Source organism: Heloderma suspectum, chromosome 2 (genome assembly GCF_057233095.1).
Source record: "Heloderma suspectum isolate Gila_16-S chromosome 2, 16-S_ref, whole genome shotgun sequence".
Taxonomy (NCBI): Eukaryota; Metazoa; Chordata; class Lepidosauria; order Squamata; family Helodermatidae; genus Heloderma; species Heloderma suspectum.
Window position 1 is genome coordinate 191,295,091 of NC_139459.1, and position 25,613 is coordinate 191,320,703.

General features: G+C 45.9%; 1 protein-coding gene across 1 annotated transcript; it reads left to right on the plus strand.

Annotated features, from left to right (window-relative positions):
• PRIM1 (DNA primase subunit 1) lies at positions 1-21,794 on the plus strand. Its single transcript, XM_084836932.1, has 13 exons — positions 1-162; positions 1,202-1,359; positions 2,954-3,060; positions 5,397-5,470; positions 6,588-6,724; positions 8,437-8,495; positions 10,654-10,763; positions 11,592-11,683; positions 12,937-13,057; positions 13,655-13,724; positions 16,208-16,299; positions 18,460-18,558; positions 19,541-21,794. The coding sequence occupies exons 1-13, from the start codon at positions 60-62 to the stop codon at positions 19,558-19,560; spliced, it is 1,242 nt and encodes a 413-aa protein (XP_084693058.1). The 5' UTR covers positions 1-59; the 3' UTR covers positions 19,561-21,794.
• The last annotated feature ends 3,819 nt before the right edge of the window (positions 21,795-25,613 follow it).

The following is a 25,613-nucleotide window of genomic DNA, read 5'->3' on the forward strand; positions in this document are numbered from 1 at the left end:
CCGCAAGCGGTCGAAGGCGGGGCCTGGCTTCTCCCGCGCTCTCTGCCTCGGCGCCGGACATGGCCGCGTTCGAGGCCGCCGCGTTGCCTGACCTGCTGCCCCTTTATTACCGCCGCATCTTCCCCTTCGGCCCTTACGGGCGGTGGCTGCGCTACGGCGACGGTGCGGAGGGCGATGGGGCGGCTGGGGGCCCCGCGGCTGGGGAGGGCGCTCAGAGGCGGGCCGGGCCGGGGCTGAGGAGGAGCGCGCCGACGGGGCTGGTTTCTCAGCCGCGCGAACGGAGCGGCCCTGCCTCGCGTCTTCGTCTCTGCGGCAGCCCCTGCAGTTTGCATATATTCCTCCCAGCAGGGCTGGCCCAAGACATTTCGCCGCCTCGGGCAAAGGGCGCGATGGCGCCCCTCCCGTGCCATGTACAAAAGCCGGCTGGATGTCAGGGTGGACACTGAGCCCATAGAATCCCAGAGTAGTTCTGATGCTGAGGAAGAGCAGTCGCTCCTGCGGGAGAGGAGCGCGCTCCTTTTTCGCCAGGACCAACAGCTGACGGAGATTCCTCCCACCCGCATTCCTAGTTTAGAAAGCAGTCCAGGGAGTGACTCAGCACAGATAGCAGACTGGGGGGCGGATGCGCGGCGCAGACGCAGAGAGCGGCGCCAAATGGTTCGCGCTCAAAGAACGGTTGCGCCCAGAGGATCCAAGGGAAAAGGGGAGGGATTCTCCCTAGGCCTTATATTCAGGGGTCTGCCAGTAATTGCCCTTCAAACGGGGACCAACTGTTCTAACTTAGGGCACAGGGATGCTGCTGCTCAGATCTAGTTGCTACCTGTAGAGCTGTTAAGTTGTAAAAGAAGAATAAAGCTTTGAAAATAACCCCTTTGTCTGTGTCTGGACTTGGCTACTGGATTAGACTGAGAGCCCTCCAAGGAGCCCTTGACACTGGACTGGCAGAGGAATCCGTCTTCAACACTAACCTTGGGGTGGCGTTCTCCACTGAACTTGAAGGCCGCAGGCTAACTTAGTGGGCACAGAGAAGGCTGTGAGGCCCGCGGTTCTCTCTTTGAACATCTTAATGCTGCCTCCCAGCGTCTGCTGCCTGAGGCGACTGCCTCACCCTGCCTAACGGCAGGGCCGGCCCTGCTTGCATCTTAGCGACTATGCTCTACTGGCATGTAACTAGGATGAGATCTTCTATTTCCTTCTGCAGTGTCAAAGAACTACTTCCAGCGGCGGGAGTTTTCATTCACGCTCCGCGACGACATCTACGTGCGATACCAGTCTTTCAGTTCCCCCCAGGAATTGGAGAAAGAGATCCAGAAGATGTGCCCATACAAAATTGACATTGGAGCTGTGTATTCACACAGGGTAGGATATGGAATGGAATGCTTGATGCCTAGAAAGAATCTTTGACACTTGTCTACTCTGCCCCTTTTTTTAAGTGCTATGTTGAAACCATGTCAACTTTGTTTTAAAATAGTCCCTAGAATGGGGATTTCACTATAACTTGTGCCATTCACTCACTATTCATCTGTTTAAAAGCTAGATATATTTCTCTAACTTTCTTTGCCTAAAGCCTATTCCTTCTTGCAGTCCGCTCAGCAAATCAATAATGTTTGGTTCCCAGCCTGTTATTAACTACCTTTGATGTATATTATTCCTTCTATTTTTGATATTCAGGTTGTGAGTGCCTTTAGTTATGTAGCCAAAACGGGATCACCTACACACAAGGAGGAAGTATCAGCAGGCTTGGGGTAACCCTGAGGTTTGCAGAAGTACACCAAACCCTTAGGGGGAAAAGCCCTAAGGCTGGGGGAACAAGACTCCAAAGCAGCATGTTGATTGATGGGGTGGGGGGGGGGAGGCAGAAAACCAGGTGGGAGTGGAATGTAATGGAGTATCTTGGAAGAGGACATGGCTAACTGAACAGGTGCTCTCCACACTGCAATGTTGCAGGTCCCATTTGTATACTTATGACATAAAGTATATATAGCGCCATCAATGTACATGGTTCTTTAAAGAGTTTCATAAGCAGACAAGGCAAGTCCCTGTTCTCGAGGAGCTTTCCCTCAAAAAAATATAGTTTGACTTTTCTTCAGCCATTTATATTTGTATGTTCCAAGAGGTCCACTTCCATGGTAGCCTCAAACCCAGAACTTTAAACAGGAAGTATGTCATAGGAGAGGTGCCTGTTATCATGCAGAGTTGGAGCTACAGTGCTACTTATGTGCAACAATTGCTGATCCCAGTAGTATGCTTAGATTACTGGCTGTTAAGCAGATGTTAACTTCACTTGTGCGTGGCCAGAACATCAGTGTGCTAGTCACCTACAAAAGTACTAGAGAAAGCAGACATCTGGGAGTATCCCAACTAATTTTTTTATAGGTTATATCCAATTTGAGTCTAACGTAACTCCCATTCATTTCAATGGGCCTTCTGTAAGTAAGACTAATATTAGATGCAATCTTGTAGCACTAGTACAGTAATGTGCAAAGGGTTTTACTGTCATTATCATGTACATCCTTGCAACATTTATTATTCAACAATAATAACAGCTTAGGATGCAATGCTATGTATGGGAGTTATAGGGCTTTTTTCTGTCTAAACTTGCACAGCATTGCGCCTTTACTCCCATTTTACAGCTGGGGGGAACAAAAGCTACAAGTAAGTACTACCTGGTGAACCAGTGGTTAAGAAGAGAAAATTTATGTCCACTCTTCTACACTGGCTTTTCCAGACTAAAATGAAGTTCTTCAAATCTTCCCTCTAGGGTTCACCATTGGACTAGCTAAAAATTTATTTTGGTCACTTGACAGCACAAATGTGATCAAATATTATTTTAACAGAACAGCTGCAGAAGCACAAATGAGTTGGCTGTTATGAAGCAATGAAATTAAATTCTAAATTGTTTTAAGCAGTTATTATTTCCGGTTTATAGCTGTTCTATTTCTCTTCTCTGCAGCCCATCCAGCACAACACTGTTCACATGGGTGCTTTCCAGGCACAGGAGAAAGAGCTGGTGTTTGACATAGACATGACAGATTACGACGATGTTAGACGATGCTGCAGGTATTTTTATTACCCTTCTGGGATAGTGATTTGGGGTCAAGTAGCCAGTGTGTTAGTGAGGAGAATATTATATCTGTGTGGATAGAAGATAGAGATGATTAGAGTATTGGCTGTCCACTCACTGATCGGTTTACTTACCTGCTTCTATGCTTCTTGTTGTTGAAGTTGCCATAATTATGTTAGAACCTGGCCTTTACTTCAATATATTATTTATTTTTTGTATTCTGCTGCCATGTGGGCAGTATCTGAGCCTTGATAATACTTCAAATCGGAGTGAGACAGTGCAATCCTATGTATGTTTACTTGGAAGTCAGTCCCGCTATTTTCAGTGGGGCTTACTCCTAGGTAAGTGTGCATAGGATTACGGCCTGAAGGACTCTTGGCTATTCGGACAGCCGGTCTTCCTGCAGCTTGGAAGAATATAGAGATTGCCATGCTGGGCCAGAGCACTGGTCTATCAAACCAAGTGCTCTGTCTCTTGACAGTGTGCTGGGAAGATTGCAAGTGGGCAAGATGATGAAAAACACCCCATGCTGTTTTCTCCCCAACATCTGGCAATCAGAGGTTCGCCACATTTGAACATGGAGTGTTCATTCCTGGCTATCATTTATCTATATTTTTGAAATCTCAAGGCCATTGTTCTGCCATTGTTCCCAGAATTCCAGGGCAGGTTACAAACAACGGACGTTTTTGTTTTTAATTCCATGAAATCATAATATCATGACTAATAGCAATTGGTGGACCTATTCTTCATTAATTTATCTAATCCTCATTTAAAGCAACATACTTTAATGGTCATGTGCAGCACAGACCTATTCATGTTTACTTGGAAGACAATCCTAGTCTGTTCTGTGCAGCTTATTCCCAAATAAGCATGCATGGGGTTGCATAAATTTCACTGCAATCCTCTACATGTAAACTTGGAAGTCAGCCTATTGAGTTTAATGGGACATAGTCCCAGGCAAGTGCGTATAGGATTGCAGCCCTAGGTATTTTGTGAAGAAATACTTTTTGTCCGTTCCAAACCTTCAGCCAAAGAACTTAATTAGATGACCTTGTACTCATTTGGCCACCAATTTTGCTTGTCTTGCCAGAGAATGTGAATCTGCCTCTGCCGCTCACTTGGGTCTGCTTTGTGCAACCCAGATGTGACATGCTGCATTCTGCTTATAATTGCATCTGTGTACTCTGCAGACAGATACCTGCGGCACAATGGCTGTTTTTGAAGGTCAAGATACACCATAGTTCATTGAGAAGGGAAAGAGCCTAGCCTCCTGCTGGACTTGCCTGCTCCCCCTCTCCTGAATGGCCACAAAGAGGAATTCGAGACCTTTTGCATCAGTTTTTTTTTTTAGACAATCTGCTTAATCCTAACAATGGCTCGTTTGAAACAAGCCAACTTCAAACATACCATAGCTAAGATTGACTGCAATTTAGTTTTTGGATATAATACTAAATTGCAGTTAATTGAAAGCAAAAGCTTCCAATCTTTTCTGGAGCGGAGTGGGGAGCACTTAAACTGGGGGAGGGGGGAGGTGAGTTCATTCCTATGACAATAAACCAGAGTTTATCCTGGCATCTTGAGTGCAACCAATTTCTTTCCATGATGCCAGAAACTTGCCATGAATGTTTTGCAGTTATGCAAAAACACAACATGCAGCAGTGACCCACTGCATAAGAACACAGAGCATCCACTGAGTGGATGGAGTTTCAGGGGCCTTGGTCAGTGACACAGACTCTCCCTATATGAGTTCCTCCCCTGATAGGAACAGCCTTTTCTGTAAGCAAAGAATCTTGATTTTTTGTAGATAAATTGCAAAGTCTGCACCATAAAACTTGTTTCCCCAGCCCACGATATCCCAAGAAAGTATGTGCAATTGTCAGGCTGGTGTAATTGTACATATATCTTTATTAGTATATATGCACCTGTTACCAGAAAGTAAAGGTTGTGCTGAGACCAAATAATTTTTACATGAGCCTTTTCCGTAATGGCACTGAGGAAAAACCTCCTGATTAGGTTTTCCGGTGCTTTTCGCATGCGTGTGTGTGTGTTTTAACTACACTGCCCACCTGGTCTGACAAGCATTTGTTGACTGAAAAAGGAATGGTGAAAGATGTTTGTTTTTATTACCTATTGTTTTTAATGTACAGTTTTTCTTCTTCTGTCTTTCTCTTTGCTGTGTGTGCTGCCTTAGCAGGGTTACTTTGTTATTTTTGAGGTGGTGCTGTTTTGTTGTGACTTTAAAAAGTTTTTTCTAAGCTGCCTTGGGAAGTGGGATTAGAATCCTCTTTAAATAAACTGTGTGCGGGGGGGGGGGGTCTTACTCTGTTCTCAGTGCTGCAGAGATCTGCTCCAAGTGTTGGATGCTCATGACCATTGCCATCCGCATCATAGATCGGGCGCTTGTGGGTAAGTGGTTTACGGCCATATAGTTCCTGTTTCCAGACTGTCCATTTCATTTCTCTTTCCCACAGAGACTCTCCAGAGCCTAAACTCGAGTGTCTTCTGGAAGTGCATCTGTTGTCTTAATTCTTATTGAATTTCTCCAGCACCATCAGTTTTTGTGGTGCTCTATACAGGGGATCCTAATTAAAAAGACAGGTAATTGTCCCAAGGAATGTCCAGTCTAAAGAAAGTTGTGTGTGTGTGTGTGTGAGAGAGAGAGAGAGAGAGAAATTAAAACTAGCTCCCAGGTTGCAGATTATGAGCCAAGGTGGATCTCAGGTCTGAAAAGGTAGGAGATTACTCACGGTTGTGCTGTTTTTAATAATCCCAGCAGACTTGCAGCTATATATATAGAAAAGGAAGTGAAAACTATGGCTCATCTTACATAGCCATCGAGCCCTAGGGCTGGAATGGTTTTCTTGAGCTCTACAACAAGGAAGGGTCCATTTCCCTTAATCTCCAGCCTAGTAGATGTGTATACATCTTCCTTCTATAAGGATCCCAATTATGTGATCTCCCTGACTTTCCTTTGCAGCTTCCTTGGCTCTATTACTCCTAAAAGACCATGCAGCCTTAGCTCTGTTTTACAGCAAGAGACTACTGCCTGTTATCATCTGCAGAGTTCTAAACAGTTGCAATGTCTTCTCCCCATATATTTTGTACCAACTGGCAATGCATGGTGGAATACATCTTTATTTCATATTGCTATATCATAGTGTTACTTTTGTCTTTATTAGTGATATTAATCTTAATATTCACACTTACCATTGCTATGAGGGAGCTGGTGTAGTACTATGTCGAAGCATGTGAGCTGTGAGCCAGGAGGTTGCTGGTTCAAATCTCACTTTAGCTATGAGCAAGCTAGTTGGCTGTAAGCAAGCCACTATTCTCTGACTCCCCACTCCCCTCTGCATCTGCAGTTGGGGAGGATAATGCTGAGTTACCTTATGGGCTCATTGTAAGAATTACTGCAATAATGCATGTGGAGTGCTGTAAATACAGCACTAAATTTTGTCTTATTTATTGCAGTCAAGACTGCAAGTTTACACTGTGCTTTCTGCTCCTCCATCTGCTCCTCCAGAGGATTTTGGCATCAAGCACCGGCTCTGGGTATACTCGGGACGCAGAGGTGTGCATTGCTGGGTGTGTGATGATTCTGTCAGGAAGTGGTCTTCAGCGCTCCGCTCCGCAGCAGTGGAATATCTCACCGTAGTGAAGGTGTGGTACCTTGAGGAAGGAGTTGGAACTGGATGCTGGAGGGTGGGGGAACTGATGGCCCACAAGCTACAATTCTGGCCTATCATATGAGAGCATGCATCAGGAATGAGCAGGGGCAGAGCACAGTACAATGACTGGAAGCAATCTTTAGGTCATCTAACAGCAATAACACAGCAAATTGGAGCAGTAAATGATTGCTCTGCATCCATTTTGCACCAGTGGGACCGTTAGAGCTTTTAAAAAGTTGTTTGAAAACATTAAGGTCTGCAAAGAGAAGCAAAAGGCTTTGAAATAGCTGTCTGCACTAGCACAGATCTACAGGATATGTGCCTATGCACAACTTGCTTGCATGTTCTGCATGGCTGTCAGATGCGCCACAATTTGCACCTCTTTTAGACTGAGAAGGGTATGGTTACACTTCAAATAATGTGTTCTTTAACATATTGTAAAAAGATGTTCATGAATCTGTGTAGGCCTCTCTCTCTCTCTCCTGTTTTCATATAAGCAATCTTACTATCGGGGTGGACACTGAGCCCATAGAATCCCAGAGTAGTTCTGATTCTGAGGAAGAGGAGTCGCTCCTGGGAGAGGAGGCCAGGGCCAACAGCTGATGGAGATTCCTCCCACCAGCATTCCTAGCTTAGATAGCAGTCCTGGGAGTGACGGAGCGTGGGAAGCAGACTTGATGGACGCACGACGCAGAGAGCGGCGCCAAATGGAGGGCGCAGAAAGGAGGCGTAGTGCCCGGTTGGCGCGCAAACAACGGCTGCACCCAGAGGATCCAAGGGAAAGGGGGAGGGACTCTCCCTAGTTCTTAAGTTCAGGGGTCTGCCAGTAATTCCCTTTCAAACGGGGACCAACTGTTTCAACGTAGGGCATAGGTACTCTGCTGCTCATATCTAGTTGCTAACAGAGTTGTTAAGTTGTAAAAGAGGAATAAAGCTTTGAAAATAATCCATTTGTCTGTGTCTGGACTTGGCTACTGGATTAGACTGAGAGAGGCCTCCAAGGAGCCCTTGACACTTACATAGCTATGCCGATTGATTACCAAGTGTGACTCAAAGGGTGTTCAGATTTCCAAGCACTGAACACCATTTGCTTAGCTGCTGCCATTACCTTAACTTAAAAGTAACCGTGTGCTTTTATTGGGGTGACCAGGTGCAAAGGAGGCCAGGGCTCCAGTACCTTTATCAGTGGGGTGGACTAGGGAATTTGGGGCACGTGCAGTTTGTGGAGGGGTAAGAAATTGCATCTGCCGGACATCCCTCTTTTACACCTCTATTAGAGGTACAGAACCCCTGTCATCCTGTGCATTCAACACAGCCCAGATCATCTAATGAAGGACTTTATTGTTATGTATATTAATGTTGCCTGGGCTTTTCTTCCCCTCAGTTCTACCTGTGGGGGTGGGGATAGTAGATGTTGGCTCCGTCCCTTCTTCTCTGGGCCAGTGAGAAGGAATTCACATTACTCCTAAATGTTGGAAGCGCCAGCAATGTGACTGATTGTGGATGAGGAGGGGGACTGAAAGGGTGGGAGGAGGTGCAAGTGAAGCCGAAGATCTGGCTTCATTTCCCAGTTCTCACTGCACTCCCTGTGGGAATTACTGCTCTAAGTGCCCTAAGATTTCCAGCTTTAAAGGGGGGCGGCGGGGGCGGGGAGAGAACAGGCATAAATCAAGACTCACTTTGTATATTCCTAATATTTTGTAGGGTGGTGAAGAGACAGTCAAGAAGGTGACCCTCTCAAGCAATATTCACCCATTCATCAGGTCAGTTGGCGTGACAGCCAGAGGATTTGTGGCATGTGCAAACACAGTGGGGGGGCATATGCTGAATTCCACATGACTGTTTAGCAAACATTAGGACTTGTGCTTTTTAAGTTATGCCGAGAATCATTATGGGATGAGGAAGTGCAGCCTAAACGCACTGCATTGTGGGTACCTGATGAGGAAGACAGCAACACGAGTAGGAACTAAAGATGCAACTACCATTGAGGCAAAAGGCCTGGCCTCCTTCAGTGGCAGGCTGTTTCCCAAGGAAACCTCTGACAGAGCCCAGTCTGGACTGGATGTTTTTAGCCACGAGAGAGCCTTTTGGCTGCCTCTGACACCCAAAAGGGGAGTGGCAGTATGGAGGGGGGCGGGGCTGCAGTTAATGCAGCTTTGAGGGTAATTCTAACAGACATGCAGGTGGAGAAAGGCTTCTGGTGAACAATGTGGCATGTGCTGGTTAAAAGCCTTTTCCTATTCTCGCAGTGCTGAAATGCAATAACAAAGAAAATGGCTCTTCTGCTTTGATTTAGACTTCTGATTCTTAGGCCATATCTGCAGTTGAGCATTTTTGCAGGCCAGTGCTGAACTTTGGCACGCGCCATACTTGCGCAATCCGCACAGAGCAGTGACCTGCTCTTTCCCCAGTTTCCTTCTAGTGATGTTTATGCTTTTCTGGCATAGGTGGGTGTGGTGTTGCTGCAAACCATGCCATTCTACTTTGCATCTCCTATGACTGTACAGATTGCTCCAGTGACAAGCAGGAGCAAACAAAACACCAGTGAGGGATTTTGGCAAGTGCAGCTCGCCATGCAGATGTGGGGAAAGTGGCATCTGCCAAAATTCCCTCTTCTACAAAGAATTACGAGTTCATTTCTTATTTGTTTATTACATTTCTATACTGCCCAATAGCCAAAGCTCTCTGGGTGGTTCACAAAAATTAAAGCTCTAAAATACAACATGATTAAACCTTTAAAGGTGTAAAACAGAATAAAACCAGAGCAAAAATCACCAGCGGGGAAGCATCTAGGAGCCGTGGCTCAGTGGTCGAGCACCTGCTTTGCATGCAGAAGGTCCCAGGTTCAATCCCTGGCATCTCCCGGTAGGGCTGGAAAAACTCTTGCATGAAACCCTGGAGAGCTGCTGCTGCCAGTCAGTGTCGACAACACAGGGCTAGGTGGACTGATGGTCTGACTCGGTATAAGGCAGTGTCCTGTGTATAAGGCAGTGTCCCGTGTATCTAAAAACACCGCAACACATTTAAAAACAAAATTGAAGGACTAAAAAGTCTGGGGAAATAAAAGGGTCTTCACCTGGTGCTGAAAAGACCACAAAGTATGCACCAAGTGATCCTCTCTGAGGAAGGCATTACACAACCGGGGTGCCACCACCGAAAAGGCCTTCTCTTTAGGAGCCACACGCCTTACCTCATGCGGTGGGGCACCTGGAGGAGGGCCTCTGGGATGCTCTTAGGGTCCGGGGGGGGGGGGTGTATATGAGAGGAGATGATCCTGCAAGTAACCTGTCCACGAGCCCTTTAGGGCTTTAAAGGTTAACACCAGCAATTCATAAGACGAGCCATGCTGGGTCAGACAAAAGGCATATCCAGTCCAGCTATTTGTTCCTGCAGTGGCCAAACTGTTGCCTATGGGGAGCCCACAAGCAGGACATGAATGCAGTGGCACCCACCCACTAATGTGCCCCAACAATTGACATACGGAGGCATACTGCCTCTGACACTGGAGGTAATACATAGCTAGTATTTGTTGTTGACATTTATATACTGCTTTTTTTGCTAAAAACAACAACACCTCCCATAAAGCTGATGAGCAGCAATTTAAAACCATAAAACACGAGGCCAATTAAAACAATCACATAATTTGAAAGGCAAAATTAAAGAGAGGTGTCTTCACATCCTTTCTGAAAGCCAAGAGAGTAGGGGCCAACTGTAATTCTTGAGGAAGTGCATTCCACAGTTTGGGAGCAACAGAGGAGAAAGCCCTTTCCCACATGACCAACAAATGGGCCTCTGGGGGTGATGGTGCCCTCAAAAGGGCCTCTCCTGCAGATCTTAATAATGGGTATGGCTAATAGCCAGGGATAATGTTATCCTCCAGGAGGCCTTGTCTCTCTGATGTTCTACCCTCTTCTGTTGTAGTGATTCAATAAGCGTGTTGACTCCGTACTTCAAAGAGTACGCCCTTGTTGGTCAGGATATACTTGGAAGCAAAGAGAGCTATGAAAAAGTGTTGGCTCTGGTCCCAGAGAATATCCTTTCAGGAGCTGTGGAAGGCCTAAAGGACATGGGACATGGAAGAAAGGAGAGAACAGTTTTGTGTGTCTTACTAGTAACATGCCCAAAAATCCAGATGCCTGGGCCTGATAGACTGGCACCTGGATTGCTGCAGGGGTCAGGAAGCAGATTTCTCCTGTCTGGCTCCTAAGTTCTGTAAAAAGGTTTACATTCCCTGGTCAAGGCTTAGGGCTGCTTTAAGGTCTGAGGCCTGGCCTTGTGTGGGGACTCACGTATACACACCACCTTCTCATCAGGAGGCCCTCAAGGCAGCCAACATCATTAAGACAAACAATCATATAACAAAATGCAGCCCCAAACACAACAAACTTCTTTCTCCTTGCCCCAGAAAAAAGATGGGGAAAAACCCAAAATCAGTCTCTGCCCAAAGACAAGGAATGAACTGGCCAAGCAGGCCTCTGGAGAGAGGATATTCTATATTTATTTTGACAGTTTATACCCTGCCTTTCAATCAAACGATTCTCATGATGGCTTACAACAGGCTGTAATAATACCGCCCAACCCCCAGCCCCCCTCACATGCCCACATAGAACCTGGCAGCCCTTAGTCCCCTGGCCAAAGGATGAAGCCACAGGGCCTGCTTCTCTTCAGCACTGTAGTCCCAGGGCAACTGGCAGTTCTGGGGGTGGCTCTTTTTAGGCATAAGCCTTTTTAATATGAATGGGAGCCATGCCCCACGTTGATGTGGGTGGGGGTGAGTGCATGCAAGCAGGGGCGCCGTTTTTTGCCTCAGGCACTGAAATTCTTGGGCCAGCCTTGAAACTCCTTAACAGTTCAGCCACCAGTTCGAGCTGATCTTCTGCAGGAATTTGGTAAAAAAAAGCATGATTCGGTCCAGCGCTGGGAAATTCTGAAACAAAAGTTGGAAAAAAATGTAAGTACTTGAGTTTGGGGAGGGGAAATGGTGTGAGTCATAGGAAACTCATGGGTGGGACCCCAGGCTGCCAGCACTGAGTGATGGGGAACAATACAGCACAGGAAGCTAACAAAGTCTCACTTCCTGGACAAGGATTGGAATTGACAGCTAGGTTATAAAGCAGTGACATTTTAATTAGTGCTGGGATGGCCAGTGTTTGAAGACTAGAGAGCATTATGTTTTAGATCAGCCTTCTGCAGCCTAGTGCCCTCCAGATGTTTTGGACTGCAACTCCCAGGATTCCTGACCATTGGCCGTGGTGGCAGGGGCTGATGGGAGCCCAAAAGGCATGGCTGCTTTTTAGCTCATGCATGCATTATTCTAGAGGGGCTGTTGTACTGTCCAGAATGGCTAGAGGAAGCAGCAAGAGAGGAAGGCACTTATGTGTCCCAAAGCAGAAAATATTCTCAGGTGCCTGAAAAAACTTGTCTTGTGCCCAGTGGGTTTTGGAAAGGACTTTCCTTCCTCAGGGGCCCCTTATCTTTCTCCAAATACGTCACGAAGAATCTTTCCAGTGCTGCTTTTCTCTTTAAATGCTCTGCCTGAGAATATTGTCCCTTCTGTTTCAGGATGGCTAGAGACCAGTGCCAGCAAAGCAAGTGGCTCTGACCTCCTTGGGTGCTCTGTGCAAAGTGAAAACAGTGGCACCTTGCCCCACCCCCAGGCAGAAGTTATATCCCACCACTCTCTGCAGCCTACCTTACTTGAGCCTTTTCCGTGTCAAGACTGTGGTGGAGCGTGAGGCTGGAGGCTAGTCACCCAAACGGAGAGACCAGGGTGTTGCTATACATCCCAGCTCTCCTGGCCCCAACGGAATAAACTTGGGAGCCAAGTGTTGGCTCCAGGCAAAAACTATTATGCATATTTATTGTAATTTCCATTGAAGGATGGTATATAACTTTATTAAATAAATGTGGCCTATGTGCCACTGGTTGGCTGTCTCTGAACTAGTGGATCCCCTTAATAAAAGCACGGCTTACTAACCCTTTCTGCTGATTTCCCACCAGCACGGTCCACACCGTGAGAGTGTCGCCTTTGGCACTGCAGTTGGAGAGCGTGCTCTGGACTGTGATGCTGTGATGGCACAGCTCCTGCTTTGAGACAGTAGCCTCCCTCTCCTGCATACATGCATAGTACTGAAGATCTGCTAAAGCCCCAAAGATTAACCTTTGCCACTCTCTCTCTCTCATCCTTCCAATAACACGCTCAAGAAAACGCCACACACCACGTATGAGATCATGCTGCAGCACTGCTTCCCCCGGCTGGATATCAACGTTAGCAAAGGGATCAACCACTTGTTGAAGAGCCCCTTCAGCGTTCACCCCAAAACAGGTGGGTTGCATGATGTTTCAGCTTCTCCTCCTTTACTCAAGATGGAAATCCAGTAGGGGATAGTGGGGGATAGAGTGTTGGGCTTGGATCGGGGCATTCAGGTATTCCCTTTGGCATGTGAAGTTCATTGGATGACTTTGGGCCACTTGGATCTCTCAGCCTAACTTAGTTCATAGGGTTGTTGAGAGGATAAAATGATACAAGGCAAGCTCCAATCTGCAGGCCATATTCAGCCTGCAGGGATTCCCCATGTGGCCTGCCAGCTTCTTTCCTGGCCCACACTCCCTCTCCCCATGTGGCAGAAACTTACTTCCAGTCAACAGCTGATTGGAGATAAGAGCTTTTCCCTGCTCAGGGCTGAAAAATACACCCCCTCCTCAGCTGATCTGCATGGATCATCTGAAGGAAACTGGGAAGTGTGTGTGTGTGTGTACAGACACACAAGAGAGTGGGAGGAGGGGGCAGGCATGCTGGCAGTGGCCCCCACACTCTGCTGGCATATGGCCCCTGATGTCTCAGCCCTTTCTACATGCTTTGCCCCTTCATGTGAGTAACATGTGAAGGGTGCAGTAGCATACTGCTTTTTGCCTCATTCAGGGCGTATTTCGGTTCCTATTGATTTGAAGAACCTGGATGAATTTGATCCATTCGCTGTCCCCACTATAAGGTATGGATCATCTTGGTTTGGGGGAATGGAGAGTGGGGAAGGTTTGGCGTTTGTTTGTTTGTTTATTAAATTTCTTAATCACCTATCTGGCCAGTCACCCAGCCACTCTGGGCGATGTACAATGGTACAATTTAAAACAGTAAAATTATACATTAAAACGTTATTTAAAAATACCCTAACCCACTCCAAATGCCTGCCTGAATAACCAAGTTTTCAGTGCGTGGCAGAAGCTCATTAAAGGGGGCATGGCGGAGTTCCCTAGAGGGAGTTCCACAGAATGGGGGCCACCACAGATAAGGCCCTCTCCCTCTTCCTCACCAGCCTAACTGTCCTGGCTGATGGGACAGAGAGAAGGCCATCCGAGGCTGATCTTGTTAAGTGGCCTGTCTGGTGTTGCTGGAGGCGCTCCTTGAGATACGCTGGGCCAGAACTGAATAGGGTTTTAAAGGTCAAAACCAACACCTTGAATTTGGCCCAGAAAACAACTGGTAACCAGTGCAACACCTTCAGCACTGGAGTGATGTGATCTCGCCGGCGGCTGCCTTTAATCAGGCAAGCCGCCACGTTCTGCTCCAGCTGCAGCTTCCAAACCGTCTTCAAGGGTAACCCCATGTAGAGCACATTACAGTAGTCTAGACGAGAGGAGACCAGGGCATGTACTACCGATGGGAGCAGATGGTCGGGAAGGTAGGGGTGCAGCCGCCATATCAGATGGGGTTGGTACAATGCTATCCAACTCACAGCTGACACCTGATCCTCCATGGACAGCTGGGAGTCCAAAATGACCCCCAGGCTGTGGACCTGGTCTTTCAAGGGTAGCCGTACCCCATTCCAAACCAGGTCACCATCCCCCAACCTACTCTTGTCTCCCACCAAAAGTACCTCGGTCTTATCAGGGTTCAGCTTCAGCTTATTCCTCCCCATCCAGCCACTCACCGTCTCCAGACATTTAGACAGGGATTCCACAGCCAACCCTGGTGAAGATTTGAACAAGAAGTATAGCTGTGTGTCATCCACATATTGATGACACCGCACCCCAGACCTCCTGATGATAGCCCCCAGCGGCTTCACATAGATGTTAAATAGCATCAGGGAGAGGATGGAACCCTGTGGCATCCCACAAGTGAGTGGCCACGGGTCCGACACCTCCTCTCCCAGTGCTCCCCTCTGGTTCCTGCCAGAGAGGAAGGACCGGAACCACCGCAATACAATGTCTCTAGTGCCCATCCTCTCCAGGCAGTCCAGGAGGATACCGTGGTCAATGGTATCAAAAGCCGCTGAGAGGTCGAGGAGAACAAGGAAGGAGCATTCACCCCTATCCAAAGCCCTCCTCATTTCATCCACCAAAGCGACCAAGGCCGTTTCTATCCCATGCCCAGGCCTGAAGCCCGATTGAAATGGATCTAGATAATCGGCTTCTTCCAAGTGTGCCTTCAACTGCATCGCCACCAGCCGCTCAATGATCTTGCCCAAAAATGGCAGATTCGAGTCTGGGCGAAAGTTGTTCAGAACTTGGGGATCCAAGGAGGGCTTCTTTAAGAGCGGTCTTATCACTGCCTCCTTGAGGGCTGATGGCATCACTCCCTCCTCGAGGGTGGCATTCACCGCCCTGATCCCCTCACCCAGTCTCTCTCTGCAGCCCATAATGGGCATGTGTTCCCACTTATATGGTCTCTTGAAGCATGGGTCAGAAGCTGTCTGTTCAGTTCCATTACATAGTTAAACCTTCAGTTCCCTGGATCAGGGTGTAGGATGATAACCATCACTTGCCATAAACAGAAGGATTACCATTCCCAGGGCTTTTCCAGTCTACTTCGGTGATCTTCACTCTTTTTCGAGCTGGAGCCACTTCGGTTCCAGGCACTGCCACCAAAGCCACCACTGCAGCTAGCCAGTCATGTCGCTCTTTGCCTCTTGGGCTCCTTCCCCGTCACAGCTTATTGGCTGATTGCTCCTGCATTCCCCTCTTCCCACCCACCTTGCAGCTGACAAGTAACAGGTCTCTTGACTCCCCAGTCCTGAGACATCCTCTGGTAGCCCAGATCACAGCAGCTCCCCATTGCTAAAGCACTTGACAAGGCAAAGCTAGAGAGCTCCTGCTCAGAGTGAGCAGCTGCTGCAGAGAGAGAAGTGGAAAGCTGCACTTGAGGTGATCAGGAGCCACCAGTGGCCTTCAGCCCTGCCCAGCACTGGAGAGTTGCCCCCAAGAGCTTCTCTGAAATAAATTCAGCCTTTGGGCTGAAAGAGGTTCAGCACCCCTGGATTAGGAAGAGGGCCTTCTCAACTGGGGTGCCCACTGTATAGAATTCTTTTCCCAAGGAAGCTTCCCTGGCACATACTATGCTGTCTTTTTGGCCCCATCAGCTGCTGCCACAGGCAGTGTGAATTTTTACTAATGCAGCTAGTGTATGAACAGTGAACTGATATTATTGGACAATCAGAAACTTTGTGGAATTTCCTATGGCTTTTGTTCTTGTTTTTAGCCACCTTTGTCATGAGCTGGACACAATTCGCAGTGATGAACGGGATGGAAAGGAAAATGAAGGGGAGACAGAATGCTCTCGTAGAAGCAGGGGTGAGTGGGTCGGAGAAAGAGATCCTGAGAAATCTTCACCCTGTTGCAGTGCTGTTCTTTGTTGTCAGTGGTGTGTATATGCCTGGGTGGGTGGAGTCAAAACACTGCACCAAAAGAACGAAATTCTGCAAATGTGCACAGCCCCTCTTATTTTTCACTGCTCTTTTTTGTATAATTTATGTGGGGAAGGACAAGGAGGGATGCAAGGCACTGAAGCCCCACCTCCTGTCTTTCTCAGTCTTGTTCAGCCATTTCTCTGGCTTATGAGAATTCAGCAGATCTGCTTGCTTGGAAGGACCGCAGCCTGCTCTATGAAAAACCAGGCCATACAAGTAGAACGCTCCCCCACAGATATCCTCAGAAGCCATCCTGTGCAAGGAACATGACCTTCTTTTCCCTCCAGTGCCTATCCAGGCATTGCATTGCAGGAGAAGTGAGCTTTAATGAGAGCCTTTCTTTGGGGGTGGGGAGAACTCTAATGAAGAGTACTACCAGGGTGAGGTGGGGATTGCTCAAGCTGCTCCAGAATGTTTTCTAGGAAAAAGAGCTGGTGTGGATGTTCCGTATAACACCCTCTCTGGTTAACGGAGAAAGTACATTCACGTGGCTCTAATTCTGACAAACTGCCACATTTGGCTTAATATGCCTAGCCCCCATTTGTTTTGTAAACTGACTCAGGCACATTGTAAGAAGGCAATATAGAAATTAAATAATTGTAGTAATAATGTTTCAGAACTTCATAGCTCAAGGAGGCAGACTCCGTTTTGAGAGGTGAGCATGGCCGGGTGTGTGCAAATGCAACAAATAATTATTCTCCAAAAACAGACAAAGGGATATAACTGACACTGAGCATCTATATAGCCATGTCATAGCTTTGTTCACACACTTAGGGCAAACCAGAAATGCAGTTGTTTATAGCCAGTTCAGCAATAAAGCCGGGTGTGGGGGAGATAACTTAACACTGAATGGAGTGTTTTGAGGGTATGGGAGCAAAACTTGCCCCGTTTTTCCTTCCTGTGCACTGCTGCTTTAAGATGTTTTCTCCCTGCTGACTCACTTCCAGTATCAGTGTGGACTGGGGAAAACATCTTAAAGCAGCAGAGCACAGTGAGTCAAGGTGAGGAGAGGGGTGGGTTTTGCTCCCATCCCTGTGCACTTTCTTTCATGTTAAAATATAATTCACCACCACCGGTTTATAGCGAACTAGTGAGATCAACAACAGAATTCTATCTCACTCACTCGCCTTTGGGAGCAGTTACGTTGCCGGATACAAGGGAGAGGGGCCTCTTCTGCAGTGGCCCCAAGCGTTTGGAAGGCTTTATCATCTGGGGTTTATTAGGCCCTGTCACTGCAGGTAGTGATGGGCAAACTTACCCCAAGTGAGTTAGTTATTTGCTCAGAAAATAACGAACTCACCCATGTAGGCTCAGACAAGAGCTCTTCCTCAAAGCGAACTCTCGTTCCATGTAAATGAGCTTTTGCACGTACACGGTATCAAAGTGCCTCTTGAGAGCTGTAGTTTGGAACTGCGTAATGCCTCCTTGGAGCTAGAGCTGTGGTGGCAGCAGTGACTGAGGGAAGCTGCAAAGGCAACTGTAGTCCAACAAAGGTTTTTTGAGGGGGGGGTGCTGCCGAGTCCTCCTTGCAGAGCCAGGGAGGCAGCACTGGAATAGGCAAGGAAAGGGTTAATTCGATCAGCACATGCACAGAAATTGTACTGTTTAAGTACAGACTGTGCATGCACAGAAGCTCTTGATCAATTCCTAACTTAATTGTGAATTTGTAAACTGCCCGTCCAGGCTCATTAAAAAAGTGAGCATTACAAACAGGAGTTCAACCAGTGAGCAGACTAATTACAAAATATGGTGGCATCACTTATTGCAGGCCTTTAGGAAAGCATTGAAGACCCATTTGTTTTCTGTGGCCTTTTCTTGAGTTGCATTTTATTTGGACTGTTAATGGTTCTTAGCTGCTATTATGTACTGGATGTCAGTATTTTTCTGGACCAGATATTTTATTATCATCGCTGGCTTTTATTATTTTTAAATGTGTATTGTATCAGATTTTATTGTGTAATTGCTGCCTTGAGAGGGTTTTACCCTTATAAGGTGACTTAAAACTATTTTAAATCTCCCCCCCCCCCCCCCCGTTCTTTTATAGATTACAGGAAAACTAGCCTGGCTCCATACGTGAAAGTCTTTGAACAGTTCCTGGAGAAAATGGAAAACTCTCACAGAGGGGAACGTCTGAAAGCTAGTGGTAAGGGCTTGAGCCAGAAGGAGGCTGTTGGCTTGGGCTGCCTGTGACAGCTCCCAAATGCTGATCCCCCCCATGTGGGATCAGTCTAACTGGGGTCCCACAAGTACTTTGTGTTAAAAGTTCTTTTTACCGAATGGCTCAGTTTTACAGAAAAGACATACTGCAGCTTCGCTGTGACCCTTATTTTGAAATTTGATCTTATACTAATATGCCTTGATTTGGAGCTTGGCTCATTTGACTTGGCTCCAAGTCAAAATCATGTGATAAGCAGCTATGGAGAGAATCTGGATCCACTCCGACTGGGCTGCTGCTTCAGATCCATTCATTACCTGCTGTAAGGACATTGTATGCATTACCAAATTTGGGTTTTTAAGTTAAGAAAAAATTAAACTTCCACAGAGATTTCCCCCCACCCACTACCTCCCATAGAGACAACTATATAAGGTGTTATAAACTAGAGAGGGTTCAAAGGAGGGCAACAAAGATGATCAGGGGACTGGAAACAAAGCCCTATGAAGAGAGACTGAAAGAACTGGGCATGTTTAGCCTTGAGAAGAGAAGACTGAGGGGAGATATGATAGCACTGTTCAAGTACTTGAAAGGTTGTCACAGAGAAGAAGTCCAGGATCTCTTCTTGATCATCCCAGAGTGCAAGACATGGAATAATGGGCTCAAGTTACAGGAAGCCAGTTTCCGGCTGAACATCAGGAAAAACGTCCTGTCTGTCAGAGCAATACGACAATGGAACCAATTACCTGGGGAGGTGGTGGGCTCTCCCACACTGGAGGCCTTCAAGACGAGGCTGGACAGCCATTTGTCAGGGATGCTCTGACTTGGATTCCTGCATTGAGCAGGGGGTTGGACTCGATGGCCTTGTAGGCCCCTTCCAACCCTACTATTCTATGATTCTATGTGTGCACAAATGTTAGAGGTCTTTGAAGTATGCCTTAACAGTGTTTTAATTTGTCTTTTCCCTTTGCAGACATGCAGCTGGAATTCTGAAGTTTTCGTACTCATGATGTGCCGCAACAGTGATCATTTCTTAGGACCAAATACTTATGATCAGCTACAGTGGAACACTTTTAGCTGCCTTGTTCTTGCACTAACAAATTTCTTTTACAGAAGCAGACAAAATGGGTCTTTCCTACCAAAGGAGAGGTGATAAAAGTAGAATTCAAAGTCTTAGAGGTGCCAGCAACTGAATACAAATGCCCAGATAAGAAATGGACCTGACATAAAATATCTACAAGATTAAAGTTAACATCCAACCATACTGTTCAGTTCTGTATGAGGTGGGAGTCTAGTCAATGGGATTCACCCTTCATTGGTAACAGACAAGAGAAGGGTTTACATTGCATATAGCAGGGGTGGGGAACCTGTGGCTGTTGTTGGACTCCAACCCACATCATCTCTATTAGCCATGCTGGCTGAGGCTGATGGAAGTCCGAGTCCAACATAACACAGGTTCACCACCCTGGCATACAGTAATGGTGGGTGTTTTTTCTTGAACTTCAGAAAAAAGAACAGGCAGCTCTGGTTGGTACTTGGAAAAAGGAGGAGTCTGGTTTGTAAAGAGGCAGAGCTCATGGATTATCAAGAAATTCAGCATCCAGGACTTCATTGAAAATCTTACACAAGTAGCAACAGGCTTTGATCTAAGCAATTCCAATGGCCTGAAGACCCTGTACTTTCCAGGGAACCACGTGTGTTTTCTTTCCTCTGCCCCTGTTTTTAATGCAGAAAGCTGAGAGGGCATTTTACCTTTATGCTTTTGAGTAGGATCCCTCTTTGATTAATTGTGCCATATTTAGAAACGGAGCTAGATCTTTCCTCTAAACATCCTAGGAGCTTCTCATTCACCTTCAGGCACTTCTGCATTTTGCCCCGATGGGCACACGAGAGCAGATTTGCACAGTTTGTGAGCACCATGCTGAATGAAAGCCCCCCTACTCATGTATTAGGTCAGACTTCCCCAACCTGTTGCCCTCCAGATGTGTTGGTCTTCAACTCCCAGAATACCCACCAGGTTGGGGAAGGCTGCATTAGGACCTGCCAAGTGCTTCATAACCCCCTTGTTTTTGCAAGTAACAAGAAAGTAACACCACTGTTACCATAAAGAGACTATATGATAAATGTAAGTGTTCGCATATTTGGAATTTTGAGTTCCAGCATAGCTTAAATGAGTAAAAAATATGGAGGGAAACTAACAGACATCCATCAATGTGACAGGTTTTATGCAAGATTTTAAAGCAGGTGTGACTATAAACAACATTGCTTTATGGTCTCGCACTGGATAAGTACTAGCAGCCATTCAGTGGGGTCCCAATGTCATAGACAGATAGGTTGCGCCTTCACTTCGATGGTGTAACATGCTCCAGTCCATTTACATTCTCCTAAAGGTGTAAATGGTTGTCATGGATTTCTGTGGCACAAAAAACTGCCTCTCGGCCACAGCTTTCTAATGACATCTTAGTGCAAATTCTTTGAATGGTTTTGCAGTCTTTCAATGAACAGTTGATAGTTGTCTGCTGAGTGCAGTTCTATTATATGTCATTCTGGGTGGGAATGGTACTCGGGAGTGCAGTTAGGGGGGAAATTAAATGAGCACAAACACAGCGAAATGTAGTTTCTCAGCTGCAACTATTTATAATAAAGCAGTACAAGGCCAATGGTGCTCTGTAAAGTAATTTGTGTGGGCTGCTAAAGTCCAGGGAGAGGGCTTTGGAAACTGTCCAAAGAGGAAGTATGCATAAAACCCATATGTATGTAACCCACTTCTGCTACATACAGCAGGCTTCCTTGTATACATGGAGCATCATGACTGGTTGTGTGTCTGTGTGCCCACAGATGCACACAAGGGACAGCCTTTCCTGGTCTGAGGGATGATAAGAGTGATACAGCTGAAAAGCTGTCCATGGCTTAAAATCAAGCAAAACACTCGAGTGCAGCCTTCAGTTTAAGCTCACACAAGTTGATTTCAGCAGCTCCACAGGCCTGTAAAGCTTATGTTCATTTACAGCTGGGGCAATTATGCTGCAACTGTGCCTGCCACTCTATTTTTTGCTTTTAATTCTGTTTGTGTACAGCATAAATATTAAGACTGTTTCTTTATCTTCTCAGGAGGAATTTGTTTCATCTTGTTCTTTTGTTTTTTCTTTATATTTAAACTGTAATTGTGTTTACAAATAAAAATTTTGTTTAAATGTTTCATAAATAAAGTTTTTTTAAAGGTCCACAAAGATGACTAGATTGCTTAATCCACATATGTGAATATGGGTTGCTTATAATATATCAAGAGTCTGAAGTGGGGGTGGAGAGAAACAACTCTCCTCCAGTCTACAAAAACTTGCTTGGCTGGTTGCATAGAGGCAATCATTAGTCAGGGTGTTTCCACACTAGGAATCGGATGCAGACTTACTTAGGGTGCAAACCTATGCTTGTTTAGACAGAAAAAGCGTCTTAAAACTGCCAGCATGCCCCAACCAGCCATGGAGTTGTAGTACTTTTTTCTGCCACAACATGCATGGGATTGCACCCTTAGTCATGCTTAGAGTATTTCAGTTAGTCATAACTTACTGGTTCCATTGATTTCAATGGATTTACTCTAAGCATGACTGTATCCAGTCCTAGGCACCGAGTGTGGAATTGACATAATTTGTTCGTTTATACTCACAGAATCATCAATCAGTGCCGTGTTTTCCCAGTGGTCGTGGTTCTTAGACCACAGAAAATCTGACTGTTTGGAGGGATAAGAATGGAATGATAGTGCAGTCTCTGTAGATGAGAAGAGTTCTTGGCTCCAATCATCTGTCTTTCCAGGAGGCACAGTTTCAATGTGCTCAGTAACAAGAAGGTGAAACTACTGGCACGGTGGGTGTCATTTTACCATGCCATTTATTTTTTGAATTGATCTTTGAATTAGCACTAAAATGCTTCTTCGGCTTTGTTTTTTAATACTAAAATAATTACACAAGTGCTTAAAGGAAAGCATTATAGTGCTAACGATTTTGATGGGGAGCTGGGAACACTGCCTTTCTGGTTACTAGCACTTTAGCAACAGTGAGGTTTTCTTCTAATGAAGCTCTTCAACATCAATTTAATCTATCTTTTTTTTAAAAAAAAAATTGCAGGGGTGAGGCAAAGTTTTTTTTTAATGACCGCTGAGGTAAATTGGGCCTACCCTTTCCTTTCCTGCAGTGGATGGAACACAGGAAGATGCAGTACCCCCAATAGCATGGAAACCAACGAAGACGATCATGGGACTGGAAACAAAGCCCAGTGAGGTGAGACTGAAAGAACTGGGCATGTTTAGCCTTGAGAAGACTGAGGGGAGATATGATAGTGCTCTTCAAGTACTTCAAAGGTTGTCATGGAGAGAAGGGCCAGGATCTCTTCTCGATCATCCCAGGGTGCAGGACATGGAATAATGGGCTCAAGTGAGAGGAAGCCAGATTCTGGCTGAACATCAGGAAAAACTTACTGACTGTTAGAGCAATACGACAATGGAACCAATTAGCTAGGAAGGTGGTGGGCTCTCCCACACTGGAGGCATTCAAGACGAGGCTGGACAGCCATCTGTCGGGGATGCTCTGACTTGGATTCCTGCATTGAGCAGGGGGTTGGACTTGATAGTCTTGTAGGCCCCTTCCAACCCTACTATTCTTTGATCCCATTGCAATTCTGCTTGTAGCTTGCAACAGAAGAGCAATGATTAGGTAAGGCTATAAGCAGCTTGTCCAGAAACATTCTTGCTGTGAGTGGTGCTTTTCAAGCCCTGTGCAACATAAGATCAAGACCCATCTGCAGTCAAGGACAGGTAACTATCACACAGTAGCCATTTGAAAATCCAACCCTGTATGTGAAGCAGCCAGACTTATGTGAGGACCTATTTTCACTGCGTCATTGTAAAGGGGTCCAGACTCCTCGAGGTGTGAAAAAGTGCAGAGATAAGGAGCTTCTTAATGAAGAACACTGTAAATATATCAAAACTTCATCTAAGCTTGGGTGAGCACATCCTCTGGCTGAAACTTTAGGGAGCTGCTTCTAGTTGTCATAGATCAGCCTTCCTCCAACCTTGTGCCTTCAAGATGTGTTGGACTACAACTCCCAGTATCCCAATTTGGCTGGGGATGTTGGGAACTGTAGTCCAACAATCTTGAGGGCACAAGGTTGGGGGAAGGCTGGAGTAGACCAATCAGTGGTCTGCCTGCATCAAGCCTACCCTCCAATTACAGCCTAGTTGACAAGTAATCTGACCTGCAGCCTAATGCTGTGTGTGTTTACTTGGAAGTAACTCCCACTGAAGTCAATAGGGCTTATTCCCAAGAAAGTGCACAGCATTTATAGCATGAAGGGATTACCTATGCAGCTCGACTTTAGCAACTTGGAACCCACCAGGCCAAGCACAGCCTGCCAGTGGCTCAATAAACCTATTTTTGTGACTTGCCTGGGCCTGCCAAGGACTTGGCAGGCCAAAGCACATGGTCATTCAGCTTGATAGATTTCAAGTTGCGCAGGCCTATGCTAGAGCAATTGTGCTTAAATTGTGGTCTCTGAAGCCCAAATGAGGCATGTGGGGCAACTGCATGTAGCACTCTACGTCAACATAAATCTAAATTGACAGTGCGAATCATTTTCTTGGTACAGAAACTAGCTGTCCCTCTTTAGGTGTTTGTTTATACTATCTTTGCATTGCTAATTTATCACCAGCTATGGCTAGCAAGATTCATTAGACAATCTTGTTTTCATTTGTATTCTACATAGTAGTTGCCTGTGTTTGGGGCCTCTTTGTAAAAACATTTCCCCTGCCCCAATGTTCTTTTCTCTGTAGTCAGGTAAATATTTGTACCCACTGAGGTTAACATACTATGCATCTGACAAAGTGGACTCAGGCCCATGGAAGCTTATGCCATAAATGTGTTAGTTTACAGTTCAATCTTATGCCTGTCTACTCAGAGGTTAGTCCCATTGTTTAAAAGCATTTACTCCCAGGTAACTGCATATAGGATTGGCCCTTATATATCACAAAGCTCTTGTTTTGCTGCATCAGACTAACATGGCAACTATGGTTTAGATTTCACCACCACCACCCAACCCCCCCCCCTTTCTATTAAAAGAAATGGGAGCTTCTGTATAGTTCAAACAATTGTAATAAACTCTTCAATTAAAATGAAAAGTAAATAAGATTTCTAGCGGAGTAGGTAAGATTCAAAAGTAAGAAAGATCTTGTAAAGTGTATGGCTATGACACTGAGCTGGTTTGAAGCCTTTTCCCAACCTTGTTCAAAGTGTTTTTATTTTGTCCTGTGCATTCAGTTCTCTTGCTTTCCCATCTTTTATCTGCTTTACCAGTTCCTGCCCAAGAATGTACAGCAGTGAACATGAAGCCACTGACTTCTTCATGTGACTTGCATCAATAGTTCCGTGGCCCATTAAGTGGCCAACACATATGGGCAGTTGATCGGCCAACAAGAAGCAGCTTATATGGTGGTTCCTTCACCTACTCCTGTATATCTGCCTAATAGGGAAAAAAAAAGCCAGAATCTGCAATAAGGACTGTTTGGTAGCTCATTCATAAGAAGCAATAATGACAGCGCTGGGGCTAATTATCTCAGTGTTAAGGCTTTCAGCATTATTGCTGGAAAGCTTGACACTAAGGGAGAAGCTTCAAGTACAAGCAACATGGATTTCTAGCTGGAGTAGGTGTGATTCAAAAGTAAATAAGTTCTTGTAAAGTATATGGCTATGACACTAAGCTGGTTTGAAACTTGCTTCTGCCACAGACTTACTAGGTAGGCTCAAGCACCCTCCTCAACCTGAACTTCCCATCATCTGCAATATGGAGATAATAATACTGACCTACCTTGTAAGGATTACCAGAAAACATATGTGAAGTGCTTTGATCATTCAAAATGCTGTCTCATTGCTAATTACTGATACATGCACACAAACCTACCAACTTTGGAGACCACTTCACTTATCTGACAAAGTGGTCTCTAACCCAGTTTATGAGACATTTATTTTAAGAATACAAATATCTTGCTTTATAGCCCCAAG